The sequence below is a fragment of the Elgaria multicarinata genome, chromosome 12, assembly GCF_023053635.1.
Source record: "Elgaria multicarinata webbii isolate HBS135686 ecotype San Diego chromosome 12, rElgMul1.1.pri, whole genome shotgun sequence".
Lineage (NCBI taxonomy): Eukaryota > Metazoa > Chordata > Lepidosauria > Squamata > Anguidae > Elgaria > Elgaria multicarinata.
Window position 1 is genome coordinate 598,433 of NC_086182.1, and position 23,845 is coordinate 622,277.

A 23,845-nucleotide genomic window follows, 5' to 3' on the forward strand; every position below is an offset into this window, starting at 1 on the left:
GAGTCTATAACATCCTCCTCCTCCTCCTCCTCCTCCTCCTCCTCCTCCATTCTGCCCAATAGCCAAAGCTATCTAGGTTCACAACAATTGAAACCATAAAATATTGTATAATATTGCCAGTGTTTCAAGGAAGTCTGATGTAGTAGTGATGGGGGACTTCAATTACCCTGATATCTGTTGGGAGACAAATTCTGCCAAAAACGACCCTTCCAAGAAATTCCTGACATGTGTGGGTGATAACTTTCTCCTACAGAAAGTGGAGGAAGGAACTAGAGGATCAGCAACCCTTGACTTGATATTGACTTGATATTGACCAATAGGGATGACTTAGTCCATAAAGCAGCAGTTACGGGAACTCTGGGGGAAAGTGACCAAGTCATATTTGAATTCTTGATTATAAAGGAGGCAAAAGCTGAATGTAGCCATACACGTACTCTGGATTTTAGGAAATTTTAATAAACTCAGAACAATGATAAGTAAGGTCCCATGGCAAGTGAGCCTAATGAGAAAAGGAGTGCAAGATGGGTGGGAGTAATTAAAAAAGGAAATTTTAAAGGCACAATTATAAACAATTCCAACAAGGAGAAAAGATAGAAGACAACAGAGGAAACCAATGTGGCACCACAAAAAGCTAAGAGATGACCTCAAAACAAAAAGGGATACATATAGGAAGTGGAAGGAAGGCCAGGCTACAAAAGAGGAGTACATACAGGTAGCACAGAAGTGCCGAAATGGCATCAGGAAGGCTAAAGCTGAGAATGAGCTGATATTAACAAGGGATGCTAAAAGCAATAAAAAGGCTTTCTTCAGATACGTGAGTAGTAAAAGGCAGAGGAAAGAAATGGTGGTTCAACTGCTTAATGAGGATGGCAAATTGATAACAAATGACAAAGAAAAGGCTGAAGTGCTCAATTCTTACATTGGCTCAGTCTTCTCCCAAAAGCTGGTCTATGACGCCCCTGGAAAAAGTGAAGCAGAAGTTGAGGGGGCAGGATTGCAGCTTGAGATTGATAAACAAATGGTCAAGGAATACTTACTTTCTTTGAATGAGTTCAAATCTCCAGGGCCTGATGAACTGCATCCTAGAGTAATGAAGGAGCTAGCGGAAGAACTCTCAGAACTGCTGTCTATTATCTTTGCAAAATCGTGGAAGATGGGGGAGGTGCCGGACAAGTGGAAGAGGGCTAATGTTGTCCCTATCTTCAAAAAGGGCAAAAAGGAGGAACCTGGGAACTACAGACCAGTCAGTCTGACATCCATCCCTGGGAAAATTCTAGAGCAGATTATAAAGAAGTCAATCTGTGAGCACCTTGAAAACAATGCAGTGGATTACTAGAAGCCAACATGGATTTGTCAGGAACAAGTCCTGTCAGACTAATTTGATCTCATTTTTTGATCGGGTAACCTCCCTTGTGGACTTTGGGAATGCTGTGGACGTCATATATCTTGACTTCAGCAAAGCTTTTGACGAAGTGCCCCATGATATTCTGATTAACAAACTAGCTAAAAGTGGGCTAGATGGAATAACTATTAGGTGGATTCACAGTTGGCTACAGAATCGGACTCAAAGAGTACTTATCAACAGTACCTTCTCAAACTGGGGAGAGGCAACCAGTGGGGTACCGCAGGGCTCAGTCCTGGGCCCAGTGCTCTTCAGCATTTTTATTAATGATTTGGACAAGGAGCAGCAGGGAACGCTTATCAAATTTGCAGATGACGCAAAATTGGGTAGGATAGCGAATACCCTGGAAGACAGAAACAAACTCCAAAGTGATCATGATAGGCTGGAGTGCTGGGCTGAAAACAACAGAATGAAATTTAATAGGGATAAATGCCAAGTTCTACATCTAGGAATTAGAAACCAAATGCACAGTTACAAGATGGGGGATACTTGGCTCAGCAATATTACAAACGAGAAGGATCTTGGAATTGTTGAAGATCACAAGCTGAATATGAGCCAACAGTGTGATATGGCTGCAAGAAAGGCCAATGCTATTTTGGGCTGCATTAATTGAAGTATAGCTTCCAAATCACGTGAGGTACTGGTTCCTCTCTATTCGGCCCTGGTTAGGCCTCATCTAGAGTATTGTGTCCAGTTCTGGGCTCCACAATTCAAGAAGGACACAGAGAAGCTGGAACGTTTTCAGAGGAGGGCAACCAGGATGATCAGGGGTCTGGAAAGAAAGCTCTAAGAAGAGAGACTGAAACAACTGGGCATATTTAGCCTGGAGAAGAGATGATTGAGGGGAGACATGATAGCACTCCTCAAATACTTAAAAGGTTGTCACACAGAGGAGGGCCAGGATCTCTTCTTGTTCATCCCAGAGTGCAGGACACGGAATAATGGGCTGAAGTTACAGGAGGCCAGAGTCTGGCTGGACATCAGGAAAAACTCCCTGACTGTTAGAGCAGTATGACAATGGAACCAGTTACCTAGTGAGGCTGTGGGCTCTCCCACACTAGAGGCCTTCAAGAGGCAGCTGGACAACCATCTGTCAGGTATGCTTTGAGGTGGATTCCTGCATTAAGCTGGGGGTTGGACTCGATGGCCTAATAGTCCCCTTCCAACTCTACTATTCTATGATTCTATGACCAGGGCAGGATCAACACGACTGCTTTAAAACGGTTTATAATGGTATTGACGACAGTTGGGGCCCAGGACACACGCCATAGACAGTCGTCAAACCATTTTCAACATGTCATATCTTGCTTGGTGTAGAACTGGCCCATGTCTGCCAAGTTTACTCAGGAGCTACTGGTGAGGGACTTTGTAGATTTCTTATACTGCTTATATGCTCTTGTTTTGTTTAGTTATTTTTTACTGATGGACTTTTTTCTTTTTCATATGTTGACCTTTTATTCTGCAACTGTTTGTTTATCTTGTTAGCTACCTTGGTTGATTGTTGTGGAAAGGCAGGATATAAATATAATAAATAAAATGAACAAAGTCTATCAGGCCCAATTTTTATCCAGATGTGGGGGGTCTAATAGTAGATGCGAGGAGAGGCTTTTAGATGAGAAAATGGGAACTGGTCTCATCAACAAACATGACAGCCGGAAGCAGCTGCCCTGTGAAAACAAGAGGCCCTTTCTGTGGTTTTGGGCTGCTCCCGAGTGGCTCTGCAGACCTGCCCAAGGCCGCCTTCAGCCCAGAAGTCTTTCTTCATGTCCCCCCACCCCAACCAGATGCTCTCTCAGGGACTGTTGGAAGGGAGGAGGAAGAGCCAACGGCTGCTTTGAGTCCCATGGCTTCACTTCCATGGCTATTCCCTGCCCCAAATAACACCCAGTCTTTGTGTTCAGGACACAGGGAAACTGCGGATTGGCACCTACACAGGACCGCTTCAACACTGTGCTGTCTTCTCTGGAGGTAAAGCCCCGGGGTCTACTCCAGGGCCTGCCAGCGTCACTGCCAGCCACATGGCACCAAGTGGCTGCCCCGTCCCCTCGGGCCCTGGGCCCTCTCCAAGGAGCCAACAGGGGCTGGGGAGGAAAGGGAAGGGGAAGCCAGCCCTGCCTGGGGTGCATGTAGCTGGCCTGGCCCTGCTTCCTTCTTGTTCCAGGCTCCTCGGACCTGGTGTGTGATCTGTTGGGAGTCAAGGGCAAGGACATCCTCTACATTGGAGATCACATATTTGGGGATATCCTCAAATCCAAGAAGAGGCAGGGGTGGCGTACCTTCTTGGTGGTGCCGGAACTGGCCAAGGAGCTGCAAGTGTGGACGGAGAAAAGTGGTGAGGGCCTGAAGTGGGTGGGTGGGTGAGTCGGGTGGCACCATCCTTTGTTGCAGCCTCACATTGGAGCCTCTTTACAATGTCACAGAGAAGCACAGCTCCCCTGCCCCCACCGCGCCAGGAGAGCCCTCGCCCACCCAACTCCAAGCCTTGTGTCCCAATCTCTTTACTAGCAGCTAAGGTCAAGGGAGCATGTGTAAAAGCCCACCCCCCATGTTTCCCATGGCACCTCAGGGGGCTCGCATCAAGAGTTGAAAGGGCTCACGTCTGAGTCCCAGGGGGTTGAGATTTCTGCATCACCTTCCCATCGTCAGATGAATCAGGAGCTCCCCTAAAGAACAGCCTTGTCTCTTCTGCTCACAGAACTCTTTGAGGAGCTGCGAAGTCTGGATGTATTCCTGGCAGAGTTGTACCAGTAAGTAAGAACTTCTGTCCATTTGCACTTTGCCTGGAGTGTGCAGGTCCCTGTGCGAGGAAATTGCACGGAATGACCTAGATTCTGAATGGGGAGTTCAAGCACCGAGGGAGTTGCAGCTGCCCAGGTCTCACTGGGTCTGGAGCCAGGCTTCATTCAGCTGTCCAGGCCTCACCATAACAGGAAGGCTCACTCCAATCAGGCTGCCTCCAGGTGTCACCTGGCTGGGCGTGAGAGTGTCGGCATGTGGGCTGAGTGGGATGTAGCCAGGTAGGTCTGCTGGCCCAAAGAGAGCTTCCTGTGTGGGTTGAGCAAGGAGGCCATTCTTAGCATGAATTTCCTTGATTTTTCCAGACACCTGGACAGCGGAAGCAATGAGCGCCCAGACATCAGCTCCATCAAGAAGCGGATACAGGTCTCAGCCCCTCTCAGAATCACATCCCTAAGGAGCCCACCACTCTTTTCTTTGGGTGGTCTGTCCAGCCGGGGGATTTCTTGAGGCCAGATCTGTTTCTCAGTCCAGAGTCCAGACTTGCCCCTGTGTAGGAGCAGGTCACCACTGCCTGCTAGAAAGGATGCTCTTGCCTGGCTCTTATAGCACCTTTTCCAGATAAGGACACACAGATGTGTCTTTCTTTTGGTCCTTACAGAAGAGACAGAGAGAGAGAAGAATTTGCTTTTGTGAATATGGCCTGGAGGGTATCAAAGTCTGTTTATTAATTCTTTTTATTCATCTGAAGTAGTTCATCCTGCTCCTCAGCCAAAAAGGCTCCCAGAGCAGCTTCCATGCAATCAGTAAAACATACAGTCAAAGAAGGCAGGGCACAGAAGGACAAGGGAAGGTGGCGGGGGGGGGGGGGGAGCCAGCAGGGCAGGTGGGATGGCTCTGCTTCCGCTTCTCACCTCCTGGAACAGCTGGTTTGAACGGCTGCTGGTGGTGACAGGTGAAGGAGGAGAAAGAGCCTTCATGTTTCTGCCCTGTAACCCAAAGTGGAAAGACAGACTTTCTCCACACCTGCAGTCCAACTGGTGAAGAGTGCACCATGCATCACCTGGCAAATGCGGCTCTCATCTCCCTGGGAAACCAGAGCAAGGTCCTTCGCAGAATGCAGGATGGGAGCCCCCAGACTTCTTGCTGCCTGAGCAAAGACTTGGAGCTTCTGCAAGACCTTCACTGGGCTGCCCTATTGGCTCAGCCCAATCACACAGGTGAAGCTTAGGAACCACTCAGGTGCTACTTTTAGACACATGGCACAGATGGAGCTGGTAAGTCCCATTGAGATGAAGCATATTTGCACAGGATTGCATCTTTATGCCAAAAGACACAAACTTGGAGAGATATTCATCCACATTCATCCACATAAGGTTGGCTCGACAATAATTTCCACTTTTTTAATAATAAAATTAGAAAAAAGACCTATGAATCCCATAACTTTGTACAATATGAAATGAGAGAAGCAGCCATTAAATGCTTTAAAATTAAAGAGACGAGAGCATAAGGTTGAATCTTATAAAAAAATCAACATTCTAAAAACTGACACATGGGCCTTGATTTTTAAAATGTTATAAAGTTAAGGATAATTTAACAAATTAGCAGTACCGGTAAAGCAGCGTCCCACATTCTAAAGAAACAGACAAGACAGAGGGCAGAATTCTTTCTTCAGCTGGATCCTCCTCCATCACTTGGTATTGTATGCTCTCATACAATTGGGTCCAAGGAAGCTCACAATATATCAAATGAACAGCAATAAATATAATAATTACAAAATTACAAATACCCATAACATCAATAGACAAATACATAAAAAACAACAATGCTGTGGCACAGGAGCAGGGTTCTAAAGAAATGCTTACATCTGCATAAGCTTTAAAGATAAAGACACCAAAATTGGCACAGTAATAGATATTAGGGAGAGCTTTAAGCATACCAAATTTGAATTGAATTGGGTCATCCGTTGATTTTTAATTATTTTTTACAATTCCCCCCTTAAACTCACTTCCTGGTATGCAAAGGATCGCTGTCGCCTGGTAGCAAGAACAACAACCGCGAAAGCTTATCACTATGGGGATAATCCGAGGGAAGCAGGTACGTGGGATGAAGCTTTAAATAAAATTGTGCAGAGAAACTGACACAGGGCTTTTCTACACAAGGCGTTTATCATGCCCGCCTCTTTCCGTACTTGCATTTTGTCAGGATCTGTGCCGGTGCTGAGTATTCGCAGGACCCAGGTTTATGGTCAGAGGCTGTTCTGCTGCAGAGTGCTCGCAGGACTCAGGCCCCTTGCCGCCCTGCCCCGCCCCGCCCCCTGTGCCGTGCTCTTGCCGCGGGCCCTGTTGGAACCTCCAGCCCTGCTCAGACTCAGGTTTGACTCCTGCTCGCCCCTGGACTTTGCCTGTGCCTCTGGCCCTGCTTGGACTGTGTGCTCTGGGACTCTGACTCCTGCTCGTTCCTGGACTTTGCCTTAGCCTCTGGCCCTGCTTGGAGTGGGAGCCCTGAACCTTGCTTCCTCCAGGACTGTTGCTTTTGCCCTGCCATATCTTCTGTGTTATTAAAGTAAGACCTTTCCAGATTACCTTGTGGGTATGGAGCTCTGTTACACCTAGCTCTCCCGGGTCCTGGCGGCCTAGCTTTAGATTCCTGCTGCCCACGCCTCGGATCATTACATATTTGCTCTCTCCCACTATAGCACAGCGCCACTACAGGTTATGAGGCAGAAAAGGAAACGCACCTTTGGTGTTTGGATCTGCATAGGAACCTAGAAAGCTGCCTTATACTGAGTCAGTCCATCTAGCCCAGTACCGTTGACACAGACTGGCAGCCGTGGTTCTCCAGGGTTTCAAGCAGGAGTCTTTCCTCACCCTACCTGGAGAAACTGGGAATCAAACCTGGGACCTCCTGCATGCAAAACCTGTGCTCCATCACATTGAGCTACAGCCGCTCCCTGAGAATACACCCGATTAACAACCTTGCATAGAAAAGGTCCTTAGTTAGCAGTTTAAAACTTAACAGGAGAGAAAATGCGGAAACACGCAAGGCTGCTAAAGCTCTGTTCCATACTGATGACAGGGGGTTCTCCAAATTAATATACACACACATTGGTTGGCAGCCACACCTCTCCCTTGAAGCATCTTCTGCCTTTCTCTCTGCAGCCACCTGTGCACTGGCGGGATGTCAGTTAGAATGAGAGGACAGCGCTCCCAATCAGACATACAAACTAATCTCTGTTATATAAAGTTCTTTTTTTTATTATTATTTTAGTTTTTAGTGTGCCAGTTCTGTGCTCTGATGACTGCTCCTGCCTGTGAAATGAAATGGAGCACAGCCCCACACATGCACTTTTCTCCTCCTTCATTCTGGTCCCTCTTCTGGCATACCATGCAGGGCCACATATGGACACACCCTGCTCCCTCCACCAGAAGTCACAGGGGTCTGAAAAACCCATTGGGGTAATAGGCACCAAGGAAAATGACCCCAGCCAGCTGACTATGTTTTAGCTACTCCCTGTTCTTCTTTCTGGACAAGCAGAGGGCATTTTGTAAGCACCACCAGCAGTACAAGAGAGGTGCTCTTGGTCCAAGAGCATGTGAGCGATCCCTTGATCTTTTATTTATTTTATGAGAGGTTTTATGTGGGCATAGTCTCCTAGTGAGCACCCTAGCTGCTACATCCTGCAGCTTCTAAACTTAAGAACTTAAGAAGAGCCCTGCTTGGATCAGACCAAGGGTCCATCTAGTCCAGCACTCTGTTCACACGGTGGCCAACCAGCTGTTGACCAGGGACCCACAAGCAGGACATGGTGCAATAGCACCCTCCCACCCATGTTCTCCAGCAACTTGTATATACAGGCTTACTGCCTCTGATACTGGAAGGAGCACATAGCTATCAGGGCTAGTAGCCATTGATAGCCTTCTCTGACAGCCTTTAAAAGCGGGTTGGATGTATTCAAATTGGTGGCCATCACTACATCTTGGGGTAGTGAATTCCATAGTTTAACTCTTTGCTGTGTGAAGGACTTCCTTTTATCTGTCCTGAATCACCCATCAATCAGCTTCATGGGATGACCTGGGTTCTAATATTATGGGAGAGGGAGAAAAATGCCTTTCTATCCACATTCAACACCATGCATAATTTTGTACACCTCTGTCATGTCTCCCCTTAGTCTCCTTTTTTCCAAGCTAAACAATTGCAGCTGTTGTAACCTTCTCTCATAGGAGAGATGTTCCAGCCCTTTTCTGCACTTTTTCTAGCTCTATAGTATCTTTTTTTAGAGGAGGTGACCTGAACTGTGCACAGTGTTCTAAGTGTGGTCACACCATAGTATAAAGGCAGTATGATACTGGCAGTTTTATTCTCGATTCCTTTTCTAAGAATGCCTAACATGAAGTTTGCCTTCTTTACAGCGGCTACACACTGGGTTGACATTTTCATCAAACTGTCCACCACAACCCCAAGATCTCTTTCTTGTTCGGTCTGCTAGCTGAGATCCCATTAGGTTATACTTGAAGTTGGGTTTTTTTGCCCCAATGTGTATCACTTTACACTTTCTTACATTGAACTGCATTTGGCATTTAGATGCCCACTCTCCCATCTTGGAGAAATCCCTTTTTAACCACCTTAAATAATTTGGTGTCATTGGCAAACTTGGCCACTGCTCACTCCTAGAATCATAGAAACATAGAATAGCAGAGTTGGAAGGGGCCTACAAGGCCATCGAGTCCAACCCCCAGATCTAATTCCAGATCAGACTCCAATATTCTTCCTACTAGCCCATAATGGTTGGACCATAAGGACAGGCTATTGGAGTGAGAAGTGAGAGCCCCCAGCCTCACTGGATAAGTGAAAAACGCTAAGTGTAATGGCATTTCACTGGCGGTCCTCCCACTTCTTCTACATGGCTTAAGACTCTTTTCAGTGCCAGACCAGAGTCAAGTTCAACAGAGTTTTCTTTCCCTGCTGATTCCCTTGACTGCAGTTTCACAAGATAGTAGGTAGGGTCAGTGGGAATCTTGTTCATCTATTCATGCACATCAGTAATTAGATGATGAAGCATTTGCTATTAAAATACACTAACACTCACATTTATTTTGAGTTATTGAGGTGTGACCACCACCTCAATGGCCCAGCCATTAAGAATCTAGGTCAGTAGCCGTCAAATTCAATAAGCACAGCATGACCCTGCAGCAATCTTGATGCTATTAGTTGAATGCAGGGAATTGTTAGCATCACAAGTTGCACAGTTCTATGATTATTTTAGTCATAATTATAAATTGAAATAACTATATTTAGACACATACAGAATTTTGTTAAACCTAGAACAACACATACAAAATATTTGCTTGTTTGCTTAATTTATGATTATTTAAGAACGGCCTTGTTTAGAGATTTAGATCTGCCACCAGGCGAATCTAAGGGGTATTTGATTTTTTAATTGGGGGACAGATCATCTCAGGTTTCTGAAAAGCTTGAGGAGTAACACTTTATTCCTTAGATTGCTAGTTTTTATTGTCACTTTAAAGTGACCAGTGTATTTTACTTTGTTTTTTAGCTGTTCCGTTGTATTGTAATGCCTTCTGCTACACACACAAAAACTATTAGGATTATTTTGATACAAAATATCGAATCCAGAGAATATGGTCAAGATGGACTCAAAGGCCTTGGCTATGTCAAAACAGCCCCTAGTTCCTTCTTTACACATTTTTGTTTTGTTTGCTTAATTAGCTGTTGTACTGGCCGCAGTTTTTCAGAACAACCATTTGCAGCAATAAACTCCATTGCCTCTACTTTAGAGGACAACCCTTTACAATTCTTGCTGTTAAGATCTTAAAAACTAGTAAGATTACTGATCCAATTGTTAACAGTCTCCATTTCCAAATGGATTCAAGCTGTTCCACACCCACCATGTGTGTGTGTGTGTGTGTGTGTGTGTGTGTGTGTGTGTATGTGCATTGTTAATTGACTTTCTTTCATCCTATGTGGGATGGCTCCTGATGTTAATCATAGATGAAGTAACTTGGTCAGCCTTGTTCTTCAGGGTTGTGTTTCTCAAGGATTGTGATGCCATCTGGCCAGGCACCAGCTTCCATTTCATCTCATCAGTATTCTTGCTATTTACTTTCTCTGATATTAAACCCTGAAATACCTTGTCAGTCTCTTGCCATGGATAGAAGTCTTCTAGATGACTAAAAGGTGTTACCATCTCCCATTTACTCTTATGTACCCCATACATTTTCTCCGTAGATAGCTCACCTCTAACCTTCTTTAGAAGGTTACATCTAATCCAAGAGAGGCAAATGCAAATATCTCATAGTTTGCATTTGTTTAAAAGTACATTCTTGACGTCGTCCTCCTCCTCCTCCTTCTGTTGCCCACTTCTTTTACCTTCTCTCATTTTATTCCTTTTCTATTACTTTCAGTTGTTCCTTCTTCTTTATTGAAAAATTCCTCCCATCACCTCACTACTTATCTTGTATCTCCTTGTTACTGCAACTAATATTTCATTACTTTCTCAATATTACCTAACTTAACCCTCTTCTTGTCCAATGTATCTTTCACTTTAAGATCTAAAAATCCCTCTCAGTTCAAGTACTGTAAACTTCAGAATGATGATCTCCTCCTCAGCTTGCTCATTACTGCTGTCCTCTGCATTTTATCCTCCTTTACCAACAACCTACTTTTACCTGAAACTGATTTTGCTGTTTTAGATGTCAGTTGATATTCCTGCACCCTTTATACTTTTTGCAGTTTATCTACTTCCTCATTTCCCTCTCTGACTCAAGTGTTTGTCTGGTGCCAGAAATAAGGTAACTTTGCTACCAGGCAAACATCTTTGGGGAGTGTTCCATAGCTGGGCTATCACAGAAAACACTTGTTCCTGCACTGCCACCCCACACTCATCACTTGGGGGGGCACAGAGGGAAGGGCCTCAGATGCGGACAGGATCCAAATCTTCCCTCAATTCATAGAATAGTAGAGTTGGAAGGGGCCTCTAAGGCCATCGAGTCCAACTCCCCGCTCAAGGCAGGAATCCACCTTAAAGCATCCCTGACGAATGGCTGTCCAGCTGCACCTGGAAGGTCTCCAGGGTGGGAGGGTCCACCACCTCCCTAGGTCATGGGTTGCATTGTCATACTGCTCTCACAGTCAGGAGGATTTTCCTGATGTCTAGTCATGCTCCCTTTTTATCTCTCCTGACATCTGGGAGGGTAAGGGCTGTAGAAATTGAAGTAGTGCTGGGACGGGTTATCATGTGGTAGCTGGTTATTCACATTACATGTTTGGTGAATCTCCCAAGTTTGGTGGGCTTTAAGAGCCATGTTGGATCAGACCAATCAACCTGTTCCACTGGAGGGCAATAACTCTTTCCAGGTGGTAGTAGATAGGCATCATGGCCATTAGCCCTTAATAGCCTTAATCAGTCTTCCTCAATGTGGCCCCCTCCAGATGTTTTAGACTTCTACTCCCATCAGCCTCAGCCAGCAGGGTCAATGGTCAGTATTGCTGGGGGCTGAAGTCTAAAAGATCTGGAAGTCTGGCTTTGATCTTCCATGAATTTCTCCAATCCAATCTGTCTCGGTTGGTGGCCAACACCACTTGTAGTGGTACCAAATCCAATTTTTACTGTATACTTTTGTCTGTCCTGAATATTCCATTATTCCACCCTGGGTTCTGGTGTTATAAGAGAGGGAGACAAGTGTCTTCATCCACGCTCCACACTATGATCAGGGGTCTGGAAACAAAGCTCTATGAGGAAAAACTGAAAGAACTGGGCATGTTTAGCCTGGAGAAGGGAAGATTGAGGGGAGACATGATAGCACTTTTCAAATACTTGAAAGGTTTTCACACAGAGGAGGACCAGGATCTCTTCTCAATCATCCCAGAGTGCAGGACACAGAATAATGGGCTGAAGGTTCGGCTGGACATCAGGAAAAACTTCATTAGAGCAGTATGACAGTGGAACCAGTGACCTAGGGAGGTGGTGGGCTCTCCCACACTGGAGGCATTCAAGAGGCAGCTGGACAACCATTTGTCAGGGATGCTTTAATGTGGATTCCTGCATTGAACTTTATAGGCCCTTTCCAACTCTACTATTTTATGATTCTATGCATAATTTTATCTGCCTCTATCACAGCCCTCCTTTTTCCTAAAGTAAAAAGCCCCAATTGTTGCAACTGTTCCTTGTAGGAGAGGCACTCCAGTACCTTGATATTTTTTTTCTGCACTTTTCCCAATATCTCTTTTGAGGCGTGATCACCACAGTGTTCCAAGTGTGGCTACATTATAAATTTGTATAAGGCATTATAATATTGACAATATTATTTTCAATACTTTCTAATTATTGGTAGCCCAGATAAAGGCAGTTTTATTTGTGATCTTTTTCCTAATAACTCCTTTCACCATAAAGATGCCACCCTGTATGCATTTTCTTGAGTAGGGCTCCTTAGCTTCAGTGAAACTTACATTCTCCATCTGGACTGTATAAGAAGAATGTCTCATGAGTGCTTTGTAAAACTCTGCATGCATAAAATTCTCACCTGCAGCAGGCAGATGGTACTCAGAAATGAGGCTGTGGCCCCATCTGTAGGTCACTTCATGTTACAGAAGGAAAGGGCCAAACCCTTGTTTCCTGTAGTCAGGATGGTCACAAGCCCGAAAGCCACCCTCCATGCCAGGGCTTGATCCTCAGGGAAGCCCCCAGCCTTTGCAGGCTGGCTGAGCTCCGTCTCTTTCTCTTGCAGAAAGTCACCCACGAAATGGACATGTGCTATGGGAAGATGGGCAGCCTCTTCCGCTGTGGCTCCCGCCAGACGCTCTTTGCCAATCAGCTGATGCGCTACGCGGATCTCTATGCCGCCTCCTTCATTAACTTCCTGTATTACCCTTTCAGTTACCTTTTCCGGGCACCATCGACCCTGGTATGTGCATGAAGGCTGGGGAGGGTGGAGATATGGCAGCTGCCAAACTGGGCTGGGGCTGGGTGTGGGGGTTCCAGTTTCAGAATATAGAAGGCTGCCTTATACCGAGTCAGACAATTAGTCCATCTAGCTCAGTACTGTTGACACTGACTGGCAGCCATGGCTTTCCAGCCAGGTTTCAGGCAAGATCTCCTAATCCTACTGGAGATGCCAGAGATTGAACCCAGGACGTTCTGCCGGCAAAGCAGAGGTTCTGCCACTGAGCTACAGCTCTCTAGACAGAGTTAGAGGCGGATTCCTATGCAAGTCTCTGCCAGGATTTCTGCTCACCTCCAGGACTGGTGCCAGACTATTTTGCACCCTAGGCAAGGCGAGCTACTTGCACCCCCTCCCCCCCAAAATTGCCAACTTCGATTCAGCTGTTCAAGAAGAGTTTCTGAACTATTATATTTTCCTTTTATTATGTTTTTTCTTAAAACAGCTAATTTGTATAAAACTCTAACCCTTAAAGGGCAATACTGTGCCCCTCTGAGGTCTGCGCCCTAGGCGGCTGCCTAGTTGGCCTAATGGTAGCGCAAGCCCTGCTCACCTCTGCAGGGAGGCATAGTTCTGTTACCTGTGGGCAGCTGAGCCTGCCCGCCCACCTGCCCTATGCTCCCATTGACAGTGTTGTGCCAACCCCTTCTCCATCAGATGCCTCATGAATCAACTGTGGAGCACATACAGGTGGAGCACAGTGAGGCAAGATCCCTCACAGGACATCGGATGCACCAACCCAGGAAGCAGGTGAGGGGTCCATCCTCCTTATGCTCTTCCCTGCTTTGCTGCATCAAGCTGCCTACATTCCTTCTCCCCTCAGTGGTTTTAAGCCACCCTCTGCTGCCGTCCAGGTCATTACAAGCTTTAGGGCCCTGCTGTTTCACTTCCACTTTCCTGACTGGTTGGACCAAGTATGGAGAAACAAGTCCAACCAGGACCAAAGCTCTTCATCCCAAACAGATCACGGACTACATGCAGGAATAGGTTATAGGGCCCTGGGTAGACACTGAAGTCTAAAGGCTGGGAAGAAGGAATGCACAACAGGTGGCCTGATGGTGAAAATAAGGACAGGTTGCTCACCTTGTAACTGCAATTTTTTGAATGGCCATCTCTGCATTTGCACATGCTCTTCCAGTGTGAGAAAGCTTTAGGCAGATCTAAATCACACGCTCAAGGGGCATGGCTCCCATTTCCCCTCTCAGCTTTTGGAGACTGCAGTAGTGGCCCCAGAGACCGTAGAAGCAGCCTGTGGCTCAGGCACCTGCAGGGGAGGTTGGGGTTGTCGGTTGGCCATGCAAATGCAAAGACGACCATTTATTTATTTATTTTTATTTATTTATTTATTACATTTTTATACCGCCCAATAGCTGAAGCTCTCTGGGCGGTTCACAAAAGAACTATAGGTATGGTTAAGCCACAGTCCTCCTTACTCGTGGTCTCTGTGCATCACGCATATGGGTGAGTCACAAGCTCCCTGAACAGTGAGCAGGTGCCTCAGGAGAAGAGCAAAGAGTGCCACCTCTTGTGCATGCAGCATCTGCCCTGCTACAACTAACTATTCAGGCAGAAAGGTCCTATTCAGGCGGGAGGAGAAGGCCACATGCCAGCCTGGCACAAGTCTGAGCAGGAGGGGCTCCCTTGAGAAGAGCACCAGAGGTGACAACGGCCTGTGCGTGGTTGCACGCAGGGCCCTTTGTAAGACAACTTCACCTCACCACAGACAAAGAACTTCCAGGGCGTGCAAAAAGCAGTGTGATAGGTGATGGCCCTGCAAAGTCCAGAATATAAGGAGAAATCTCCAGCATAGAGGATGGATCCAGAAAGATCAGTAACTCAAGTCTATCGCAGGGTTCCTTTAACTCAAGTTAAAGGAAGTCAAATTCCAGCTGGACATCAGGAAAAACTTCCTGACTGTTAGAGCAGTGCAACAATGGAATCAGTTACCTAGGGAGGTTGTGGGCTCTCCCACCCTAGAGGCCTTCAAGAGGCAGCTGGACAAGCATCTGTCAGGGATGCTTTAGGGTGGATTCCTGCATTGAGCAGGGGGTTGGACTCAATGGCCCTGTAGGCCCCTTCCAACTCTGCTATTCTATGATTCTATGATTCTATGATATATCTAGATTGAGGTGAAAGGAGGAGACACGTTTGGGGAGAAAGGCGATACCTGGCCAGAGGGTGACTTGAACTTTGTGAAGGGCCCAGGTAAGGCAGGTCAGCTTGGAAGGCGCACAGCTCACACAGTCGTCCCGGGAAATGTCTTTCCAGGTTAGCAGCTGGAGGCTGCAAGTGGCTAGAAGAGTTTGCTCATAAAAGAAGAGAAGCGCCACTGGCAAACTCCATGCAGGGACCAGTGTCAAAGCAGATGAACTCACATCGGAGGGTCTCCTCAGAAATTGCTTGACAACATTGAGAGAGAAAAGAGAGATTTCTAAAGGGCAATGAAACATCAAGATTATCATGAGGTAAACCCTGAGCAAGGAAAATGAGGCCTTGCAGTTCAAGGGAAGAGTAGAAGCAGAACATCCAGCAATGGGAGGTGAAGGGGTCAGTCGAGAGCTGGCCCAAAGTGTATGAAGCTCCTAGAATAGTGCCTGAAAGGCTGCCTCCCATGATCTGATTGAAGCTCTCTAGCGAAGGCCAAGACTGAGGTCAAGCTCTGAGGCACAGGGACTGGATGTCTGGATGATGTTGCTGCCCATGCTGCTGTGAGAGGAGGTCTGGTTCACCAGGAAAGCTGTGGCACCTTGATTCACACAATCGCAGGGTGGTTAATGAGCCACGGTGGCTCGCTAACCACCTTGTGTGTGCCGCTGGCATGCCAGCTGGATTTACGTAACTGCCGTTGTGGGCACGGCTTGTTGTAACATCTGAATCTGATGAGGGTGCTTGGGGTGATGAAGAACCCCAAGCCCATGGCCTGTTTTAGGATTGCTGTAATTCTAATCGGCCCCTGTACGGTGGTCAACAAGCCATTGTGGCTTACTGACCTGTTGCAATTGTGCGAAGCAGTTCATTGACTGGGTATGCATGATCCTGGAGTTGCGTGCGGAGGGAATTTGGATCATTGCCCCTAGCTGTGGCATGGGAATCTGGCGATGGGGGCTTGCTGCCACCCAGAACCCATGGGCTGTTGGAGGGTTCAGGGGTGGCGTATTTTCCCCCTCCATGTTCATGCAAACAGGCCCTTCGTCTTCACCTGCAGAGTCAACCTGGTTTGGGATTCTTCTTTAATCCTCATCTCTCAACAACAAATGGCATGAGCAGAACACCAAAACAAAAAGAACCAACCACACAAAATTTCATTCATGGTCTTCAAATTGTCTTTGTTCACAGGGTCAGCCAGGTTTGGAATTCTTCCTTTGTAAGTTCAGCCACGGACCCTGATTCTTCCTCTAGAAGTTAAATTGTTTCATGCATTTTTGCTGTTATTAGGTGGAGGTGATGAAGTGAATCCCTTTTAGGTGATGAAGTGAATCCCTCTTACCATAAGAGTAACTTTGATTTATACAGATATTTAAAATCTACCCACACAATTGTAACAGTTATTTGTTATTAGGGTTGTGCTCCACTTCTCTTTGGTTCTTAGAAGTGATAGCGGAGCGGGGTGCTTCACCTCCATTATAGGCAGAGGAGAAGCGAGTCAGGTGGCTAGCGAAGCATAGCGAAGAGAAGCGACCACAAGCAGATTGATCCGCTTTTCGCGAAGTGCTCCGCCCACCATTTTGGATATTTTTCCCCATAGGATTGCATTTCAGAAAAGATTAGCGTATAACTTTTTTGTTTTGAATGGCTAAAAGTGGGAGGGGGTAACATTTTTTGAAGCGATGATAGGCAGATTTAACTCCCAATCGGGATGAGAAGTGATCACCTCATGTGAAGCATCCCCCAATCCCAATGTTGGTTGGAGGGGGGACTAAGGCAAACCCACCCAGACACAGTTTTTCCTTTCTCTCTTTGTGGGGTTGGCCTTAGTTCTGTGCTGCAGCTGTGTTTTGCAGGAGATACAGGATTAGGATTTAGCTTGGGTTTTGTGTGTGTGTGTGTGTGTGTGTGTGTGTGTGTGTGTTTCTGACTGTTTGCTTAACTTGCTCTGTGTTTTTCCCTTACTTTGATTTATATAAACTTTTCATTTTTCATTTTTGGAATGTTTGTTTGTTTGGTTTCCCACCCCCACCCCACCTCCAACCCCTTCCCCCTCTTTTAAACCCTGTGTTCTGTGACTGTGTTTCATCTTCCTTCTTTCTTCTATATAAAAAAAGATTTAAAAAATACCAAAAAAAAAAAAATCCTCTTTTTCTCTCTCTTACTCTCTGTGTGTGTTTCTTTGGACTGTGTGATTGTGTGAGTCTATTTGCCATGCACTGTTAAGTGCAATAAGCATTCAAATAAAGTTTGAGGCATTCAAATAAACTTTTTGCAAAGAATACACACGTGTCCCATTTCCCCAAATAATAAATACATTTATTACTACTATTATTAAATTATTATTATTTATAATAATTATTCATCATGAGAAAAGGCAGCAGGCGCCTGGAATACAAAGGTTTACTCTTCTCCTCCTAGACTCCTATTAGTTATGGGTTGCGAAAGATAGCTGTCTGTGCTGTTCCTGCCTAACAGGGCTGGTTTGCAATACTGATCTGGAATGGAAACAATCCTTGGCTCACTTACTTGTGACTGCAGAAATGTCTGCCTGCCAGCCTGTGCCCGCCTCTCTGTCCGCCTGCCTGGGAGCCGTCCTTGTGGGGTAGCTGGATGTGCTGGGACTGACTTCCCCAGAGATCTATGGCTTACCTGTGCAAGGTACCAGCTCCTTTGTGCCCGCCTCTCTGCCTGCCTGTCTGTGCCTGCTTCCCCATAGATCTATGGCTGAGTCGTACATCGTGTGCCTGCCTCTCTGCCCTCCTGGTGCCTAGGAGAGGTACTAGATGATGGGCTTGCTCCCAGTGCTACAGGAGCACAGCCACCTGCTCCCTCTCCTCCTCTGTGCCCACCCCACAGGGACGGTTTGTGCGTGTCTTGCTTTGACTCAGGGGATTAGTCCTTCCTGTGCTCACCCTGGTAAATTTTTGAAGTGTGGAAGGTTTATCTTTAAATACTCCCCAATTCATGGCATGTTGGGATTTCTTTTGAAATGGCCATGAATAAGGAAAGCCCATTTAGCTGTCTGCAGCTTTAAAAATCCCTGAGATATTTGGATTTCTGAAAATGGGGTGGGGGATTTTCAAATATTTCCCCAAAATCACTGGATGCTCGGATTTCCTTCAAACTGGGCATGAATGTGGATACATGGATAAGCTCTCATGGTGGTGATTTTGAGTTTCTAACGTTTACAGTAGTGGAGATATCGAAAGGGGTGTGAATTTGGGTTAGGGGGTGATGCTTAAAATGTTAAAAAATTGCTAAAAATCAGAGCATGCTTGGATTGGCTTGAAACTTGGCAAGAATGTGGATCTAGGTGGCATCTGTGGGGGTGCCCATTTGCAAGTTTGTATGTGTAAAACTTTCAGAGTAAATCCCATTTCTGAAAATGGGGTGGGGGATTTTCAAATATTCCCCCAAAATCACTGGATGCTCAGATTTGCTTGAAGCTTGGCATGAATATGGATACATGGATAAGTTCTCATGGTGCCGATTTTGAAGTTTCTAACGTTAACAGAAAAAAGTTATAGGCATTTGGATTTCAATGCAAGTCTATGTGGGGAAAATGGAGCTCCGATCCGGAACTCCACAGCGAAGCAAAGAAGTTGTGGATCAGGATCTGGAGTTGATCGGGGAGTCCGTGCACAGCCCTATTTGTTATCACTGGTTACTGATGAATTGTCAAGGGCTGCACTCCATTGGTCTTGCATTCCATTGTCATGTAACCTCACTATTTACACCCCTGTCGCCAGGTCACATCTGCTTGGCTGCCTGCTACCTGAGTATAACAATTCCTACATCTAGTGAAGTAGGGCTCCAGCCAAGGAAAGCTCCACTGTAATAACTGTTAGTTATACAACTTTCTGGAGGAGCCATGACAGTCTATAGCAGGAAAAATAACTGAGACACCCCAAGCACTTAAAGGATGCCTTTCTTTCCCACAGAAGGCCCAGAGTGTTTCCCAGGAGGTCAATGGCAATGAGGATGATGACAACTGAATCACCGGCCCATCCCCAAAATCTGATGGTGAACAGAAACCTGCTGGTGGCAAATTACTGTAGGGTCTCTGCCTTCGGCTACTAGAATGAAGGCTTCTGAAATGGAGCAATGAACCCACCCACCCTCCCACTCTACAAGCAAGCCTCTCCCTGTGAAGATCCCCAATTTCTAGAGGTCGGCCAAGGGTTCCACACAGGTTCCCAGCCGGTCAAGCGGAACTGTTACTTCGGAGGAAGAACCCCAGCCTCGGACCGGTCTTTGCTACTTTCTGATTCAGGACATGATCTTCTACAGTGTTTGATTATTATTCAGCGCTGTGACTGCTTTTATATCCTACTTGTTTGCTTTTTTCTGTGCCTGCCTTCTTGTTCTTGTTTTGCGACCACTTGCTACTGGTCGTGGCCGGGCTTGCTCTGGTTAATGCTGTCCTTCGCTTGTTTTACTTCTCTGGCTTCTTGCTATTTCTCTCTCCTCATTTTCTTCTCTCAATTCTTTTCTCCTCATATCCGTTCCTTATGGCTCGTTCCATTTTCGTTTCTCCCAACTTAGTTCCTATTCGGTGTCTCCCCTCTTCTCAGCTGCCTTTTTCGTGTTCCTTATGGAACTGTCGCTCTGTTGCTTCTAAGGCCCCTGTCATTCAGGACTTGTTTATCTCTAGGTCTCTCCACCTCCTTGCTCTTACTGAAACCTGGCTTCCTGCCCATGATACCGCCATCTCGGCTGCCCTCTCTCTTGGAGGACTCTCTTTCTCTCGCACCAGTCGCCCAGAGGGTGGTGGTGGTGGTGTGGGTCTTTTATTATCTAGTTTGTGCCAGTTCCAGCCTCTTTCCATTCCACCTTCACATTGTTTTTCCTCCTTTGAGGCACATGTGGTGAGGCTCTTCGCTCCATTGCGACTGCGGATTGCAGTTCTGTACCGCCCCCCAGGCTCATCCTCAAAATTTATCTCTGATTTTGATTCATGGCTGTCCTTTTTCCTCTCTGATAACTGTCCTACTCTTATCTTGGGTAATTTCAATATTCATGTGGATGACCCTCAAGACGCTGCAGCTCTACATTTTCTCTCATTATCTTCCTCTTATGATCTTAAGCTTTTGTCTGATGCACCCACACATTCCCTTGGACACTGTTTGGATCTTGTTCTCACTCGGAATTGCTCTGTTTTGGACTTTTCTACTGCTGACTTTCCTTTGTCAGATCATCATCTAGTTTCTTTCATGATTACTCATAATCCTCCTCCTTCACATCCCGTTTCTCGCTCTTGTCGTGATTTGCAATCTATCAATTATGAGGCTTTTTCTCAGTCTCTAGCCTCCTCTCTTCCTTCTGTCTTTTCTGCTGTCTCCTTGGACTCAGCTGTCTCTTTCTTTAACTCCTCCTTATCTTCAACTCTTGATAATCTTGCTCCATCTACAACTCAGATAGTTCGTCCTTCTCAACCCCAACCGTGGCTCGCCTCTTTCCTCCGCTACCTTCGTTCTTGTTCCCGGGCAGCTGAACGCCTTTAGCGTAGGACCAGGGACTGGGCGGACTTTGTCCATTACAAATTTGTTCTCTCCTCTTTCTCTTCTGCTATTTCATTGGCCAAACAGCAGTATTACTCAATGTTGATCCAGACAAATGCTACGTATCCTCAGCGGCTCTTTGCGTCCTTCAATTCTCTTCTGAAGCCTAATCCACCATCTCTCCCCGCCTCTCTGTCTGCTAATAACTTTGCCTCTTTTTTCAATGCTAAAATCCAAACTATTCGCTCTGATCTTGCCAGCTCTGCTCCTCTTCCAGTTCCTGTTCCTCATCTGTCAGTTCCTCCTGCAAATTTCTCTGCATTTCCTTCGGTCTCAGCTGATGAACTGTCTACAATACTGCACTCTTCGAAGCCTTCCACTTGTTCTCGTGATCCGATTCCTTCTCAGGTCTTTATTAATCTTATCCCTGCTATCCTCCCTTCCTTGCTTCATATTATTAATTTTTCTTTGTCCTCTGGTTCATTTCCTTCTGCTTTTAAACATGCTACAGTCTCTCCTATTCTCAAGAAACCTACTCTTGATGTGCTTTCTCTGTCTAACTACCGACCTGTCTCTTTGTTGCCTTTTGTTTCAAAGATCCTGGAGCATGTGGTCTACTCTCGTTGTCTTGATTTTCTTTCTAGTAACTCTGCTCTGGATCCTTTTCAATCTGGATTCCGTCCTTTGCATTCCACTGAAACAGCCCTTACTAAGATTACCAATGATCTTATTACCAAGTCTAAAGGCCTTTATTCCGTTCTTATTCTCCTTGATCTAACTGCAGCCTTTGACATGGTTGATCACGATCTTCTTTTGGATTCCCTTCATGACCTCGGATTTTGTGGCTCCGTCTATAACTGGTTTGCCTCCTATCTAGCGGGTCGCTCTTTCAACGTGTTGGCTAATGGCAGCTCGTCTTCTACTTTTCCCCTTTCAGTAGGGGTTCCGCAAGGCTCGGTGCTTGGCCCGTTGTTGTTTTCTTTATACATGTTGCCCTTGGGTAATCTTATTCAATCTCATGGCTCTTGAGGTTTATATAATTTATAAACCCTTTTGTTCACTATACCAGTGAACTAGCAGAATAGCAGCGGTTCTTAACTATGAAAGTCAGCAAAGACCAAATTAACTTCAAGACAGAGTCTGTTTTGTTTGGTACAAAAATAAAGTATTTTACTGATAGAAAATAACACAGTTTATGGCAATACAAATTTACACCAACATACTCACACACTTGGTCATACAGATTACAGCAGGGCTCACAGCAGTAGAGAGGGAATATTTTAATCTGGTTACAAAGCTCCAAAACTCTCTTTATATACACTTCCCTGAACAAATGATGAAACCACTAATTGGCAATGGCAAGACAATTAGACTTTTGCATCATCCCAATAATTCAATAAAGTCCAGCTGCAAACTTGACCTTTAAGCTGATTGACTGATGCTGAGTCTTCAGTTTCTTCCAGGTTTTACAGGCTTGTACAAAGATATGGAAATCACAAAAAACCAGTCCTAATTCAGGACTCCCAACACCCCTTCTTTTTTGGGTTTTCCACTATTTCACCACGTTACAACATTTGTACAGTTAATCACATTTTTAGCCCTCCCTGAAACCTAACGTTTCACAAATCTCCCAATGTTTGATGGCTCCTAACGGTTTTGTAAAGACGTCTGCCAAATTATTCTGGGACTCACAGTAGACTATGTGTTTTAAACTTTAACAGTCACTGGCTTCACCACTGGGACCTTAAAGTCCTTTATTGCTGGATCAGTCAAGTAACTTTACCACTCACCAGCACCATACTTAGCCTTTTTGTAATTCGCCACACAACTCTTGCTTCTTGGAACTTCCATGATTTTGGCTTACTTCCAAACATCAACATTCCAACGTTGCTTTTCTATCATTTGCACAGCCAATGCCAATTTGAATCACAATAGCACAAAAATTCTCATCTGACCTCTGCAGAAAAATTTCTCCAGTGCTCCAAGGTTCGAGATACCTTAAGATTCCCTTAGACACTCCAGGCTGAATTTGTTTTACTACATAGAATAAGCACAAAGAGTAAAGCATATGATTTCACAGTAGAGAAAATGACGTTAAAGTCCCTCCCTATCCTGACTAAATTCCTTGGCGACTCGTTTCTAAGAAACTCTGTTTACAAGCGGCTTGCTGTTAAAAACTTCTCCTCAGTGGCAAGTTAAATACTTCTGTCCCGAATGCAAAACAACTTCTCCTCCAAAAACCTTGTTGACTCGAAGACTATGTAATTCGCTTTCCATGGCACACTCCCATTGTTTTCGTTCAAAAGAACTTAATTGCTTTACTTCCGCATAAGAATTAGGTTCACAGCTCACATTACAAGCGTGTATTCCAAGCCTATTGTCTTTGAGACCTGCGGGGGATATGCACCTCCTCCTCCTGTTGCTCTCTGTCTTCTGGCTCGGTCTGAGTTGCTACAGGCGTTTGCCTGCTAGAAGAATCTAAATCTAGTAAAACTGACTGGATTGTCTCTTGAAGAAATATCTTCCTCTCCACCTTGGCTCCTGTCCAGGATAAACAAACCGTTTTTTAAACTGGCAGTCCCCTTCAGTTCTCCATGCCTGGAAATAAAACATTTCCCCTCCTCAAAGGAGACAGAGAACTTTTTCTCCATTAGATTTGACACACCTAAAAGAGAATGACTTAAGTTGGGAACAAAAATAGCATTAGCAAAGCTTTCGTTAAGGACAGGAATATGGCAAATTCCTTCTCCCTTCACTTCCTGCTTTGAGCCATCAGCAAGGAAAATAAATCTGTTAGACGTGACTCTGAAGTCCAGGAAGCTTTCCATTCTAGTAGAAATAACGGAATTACAAGCTGAGTCTATCAGCCAGATAGCTGAGCTTCCGTTTCCTTCCTCCTTCGACATCTTGCTCACTCCGGCTGTAACGAGCTGTGCTGACTTCTTTGAACAAGAAGCATTTTTCCAGCGATGCTCAGAAACTTTCTCAGGTTGTAATCTCACTCTACAGTCAATCTTCTTATGTCCAATTTTGCCACATTGCCAGCAAACAATTGTTTTTTGTGGCTTGTGCTTTTTAGAAACTGAATAAGCAGATTC

General features: G+C 45.5%; 1 protein-coding gene across 9 annotated transcripts in view; it reads left to right on the forward strand.

The window, feature by feature from the left end:
- LOC134407549 (cytosolic purine 5'-nucleotidase-like) overlaps positions 1-21,764 on the forward strand; it is a 46,235-nt gene extending 24,471 nt beyond the window's left edge. For 4 of the 9 annotated variants that reach the window (XM_063139416.1, XM_063139417.1, XM_063139421.1 and 1 more), the window contains 6 exons: positions 3,304-3,370; positions 3,564-3,734; positions 4,098-4,149; positions 4,504-4,564; positions 6,163-6,235; positions 6,344-6,719. In XM_063139416.1, coding sequence (XP_062995486.1) covers positions 3,304-3,370; positions 3,564-3,734; positions 4,098-4,149; positions 4,504-4,564; positions 6,163-6,235; positions 6,344-6,615 — 696 coding nt within the window. In that variant the 3' untranslated portion in view covers positions 6,616-6,719. Of the gene's footprint in view, positions 1-3,303; positions 3,371-3,563; positions 3,735-4,097; positions 4,150-4,503; positions 4,565-6,162; positions 6,236-6,343; positions 6,720-12,885; positions 13,063-13,755; positions 13,849-15,366; positions 15,564-19,187 lie in introns of those variants that run through there. The other 5 variants (XM_063139419.1, XM_063139420.1, XR_010026047.1 and 2 more) reach the window with 4 other exon arrangements.
- The last annotated feature ends 2,081 nt before the right edge of the window (positions 21,765-23,845 follow it).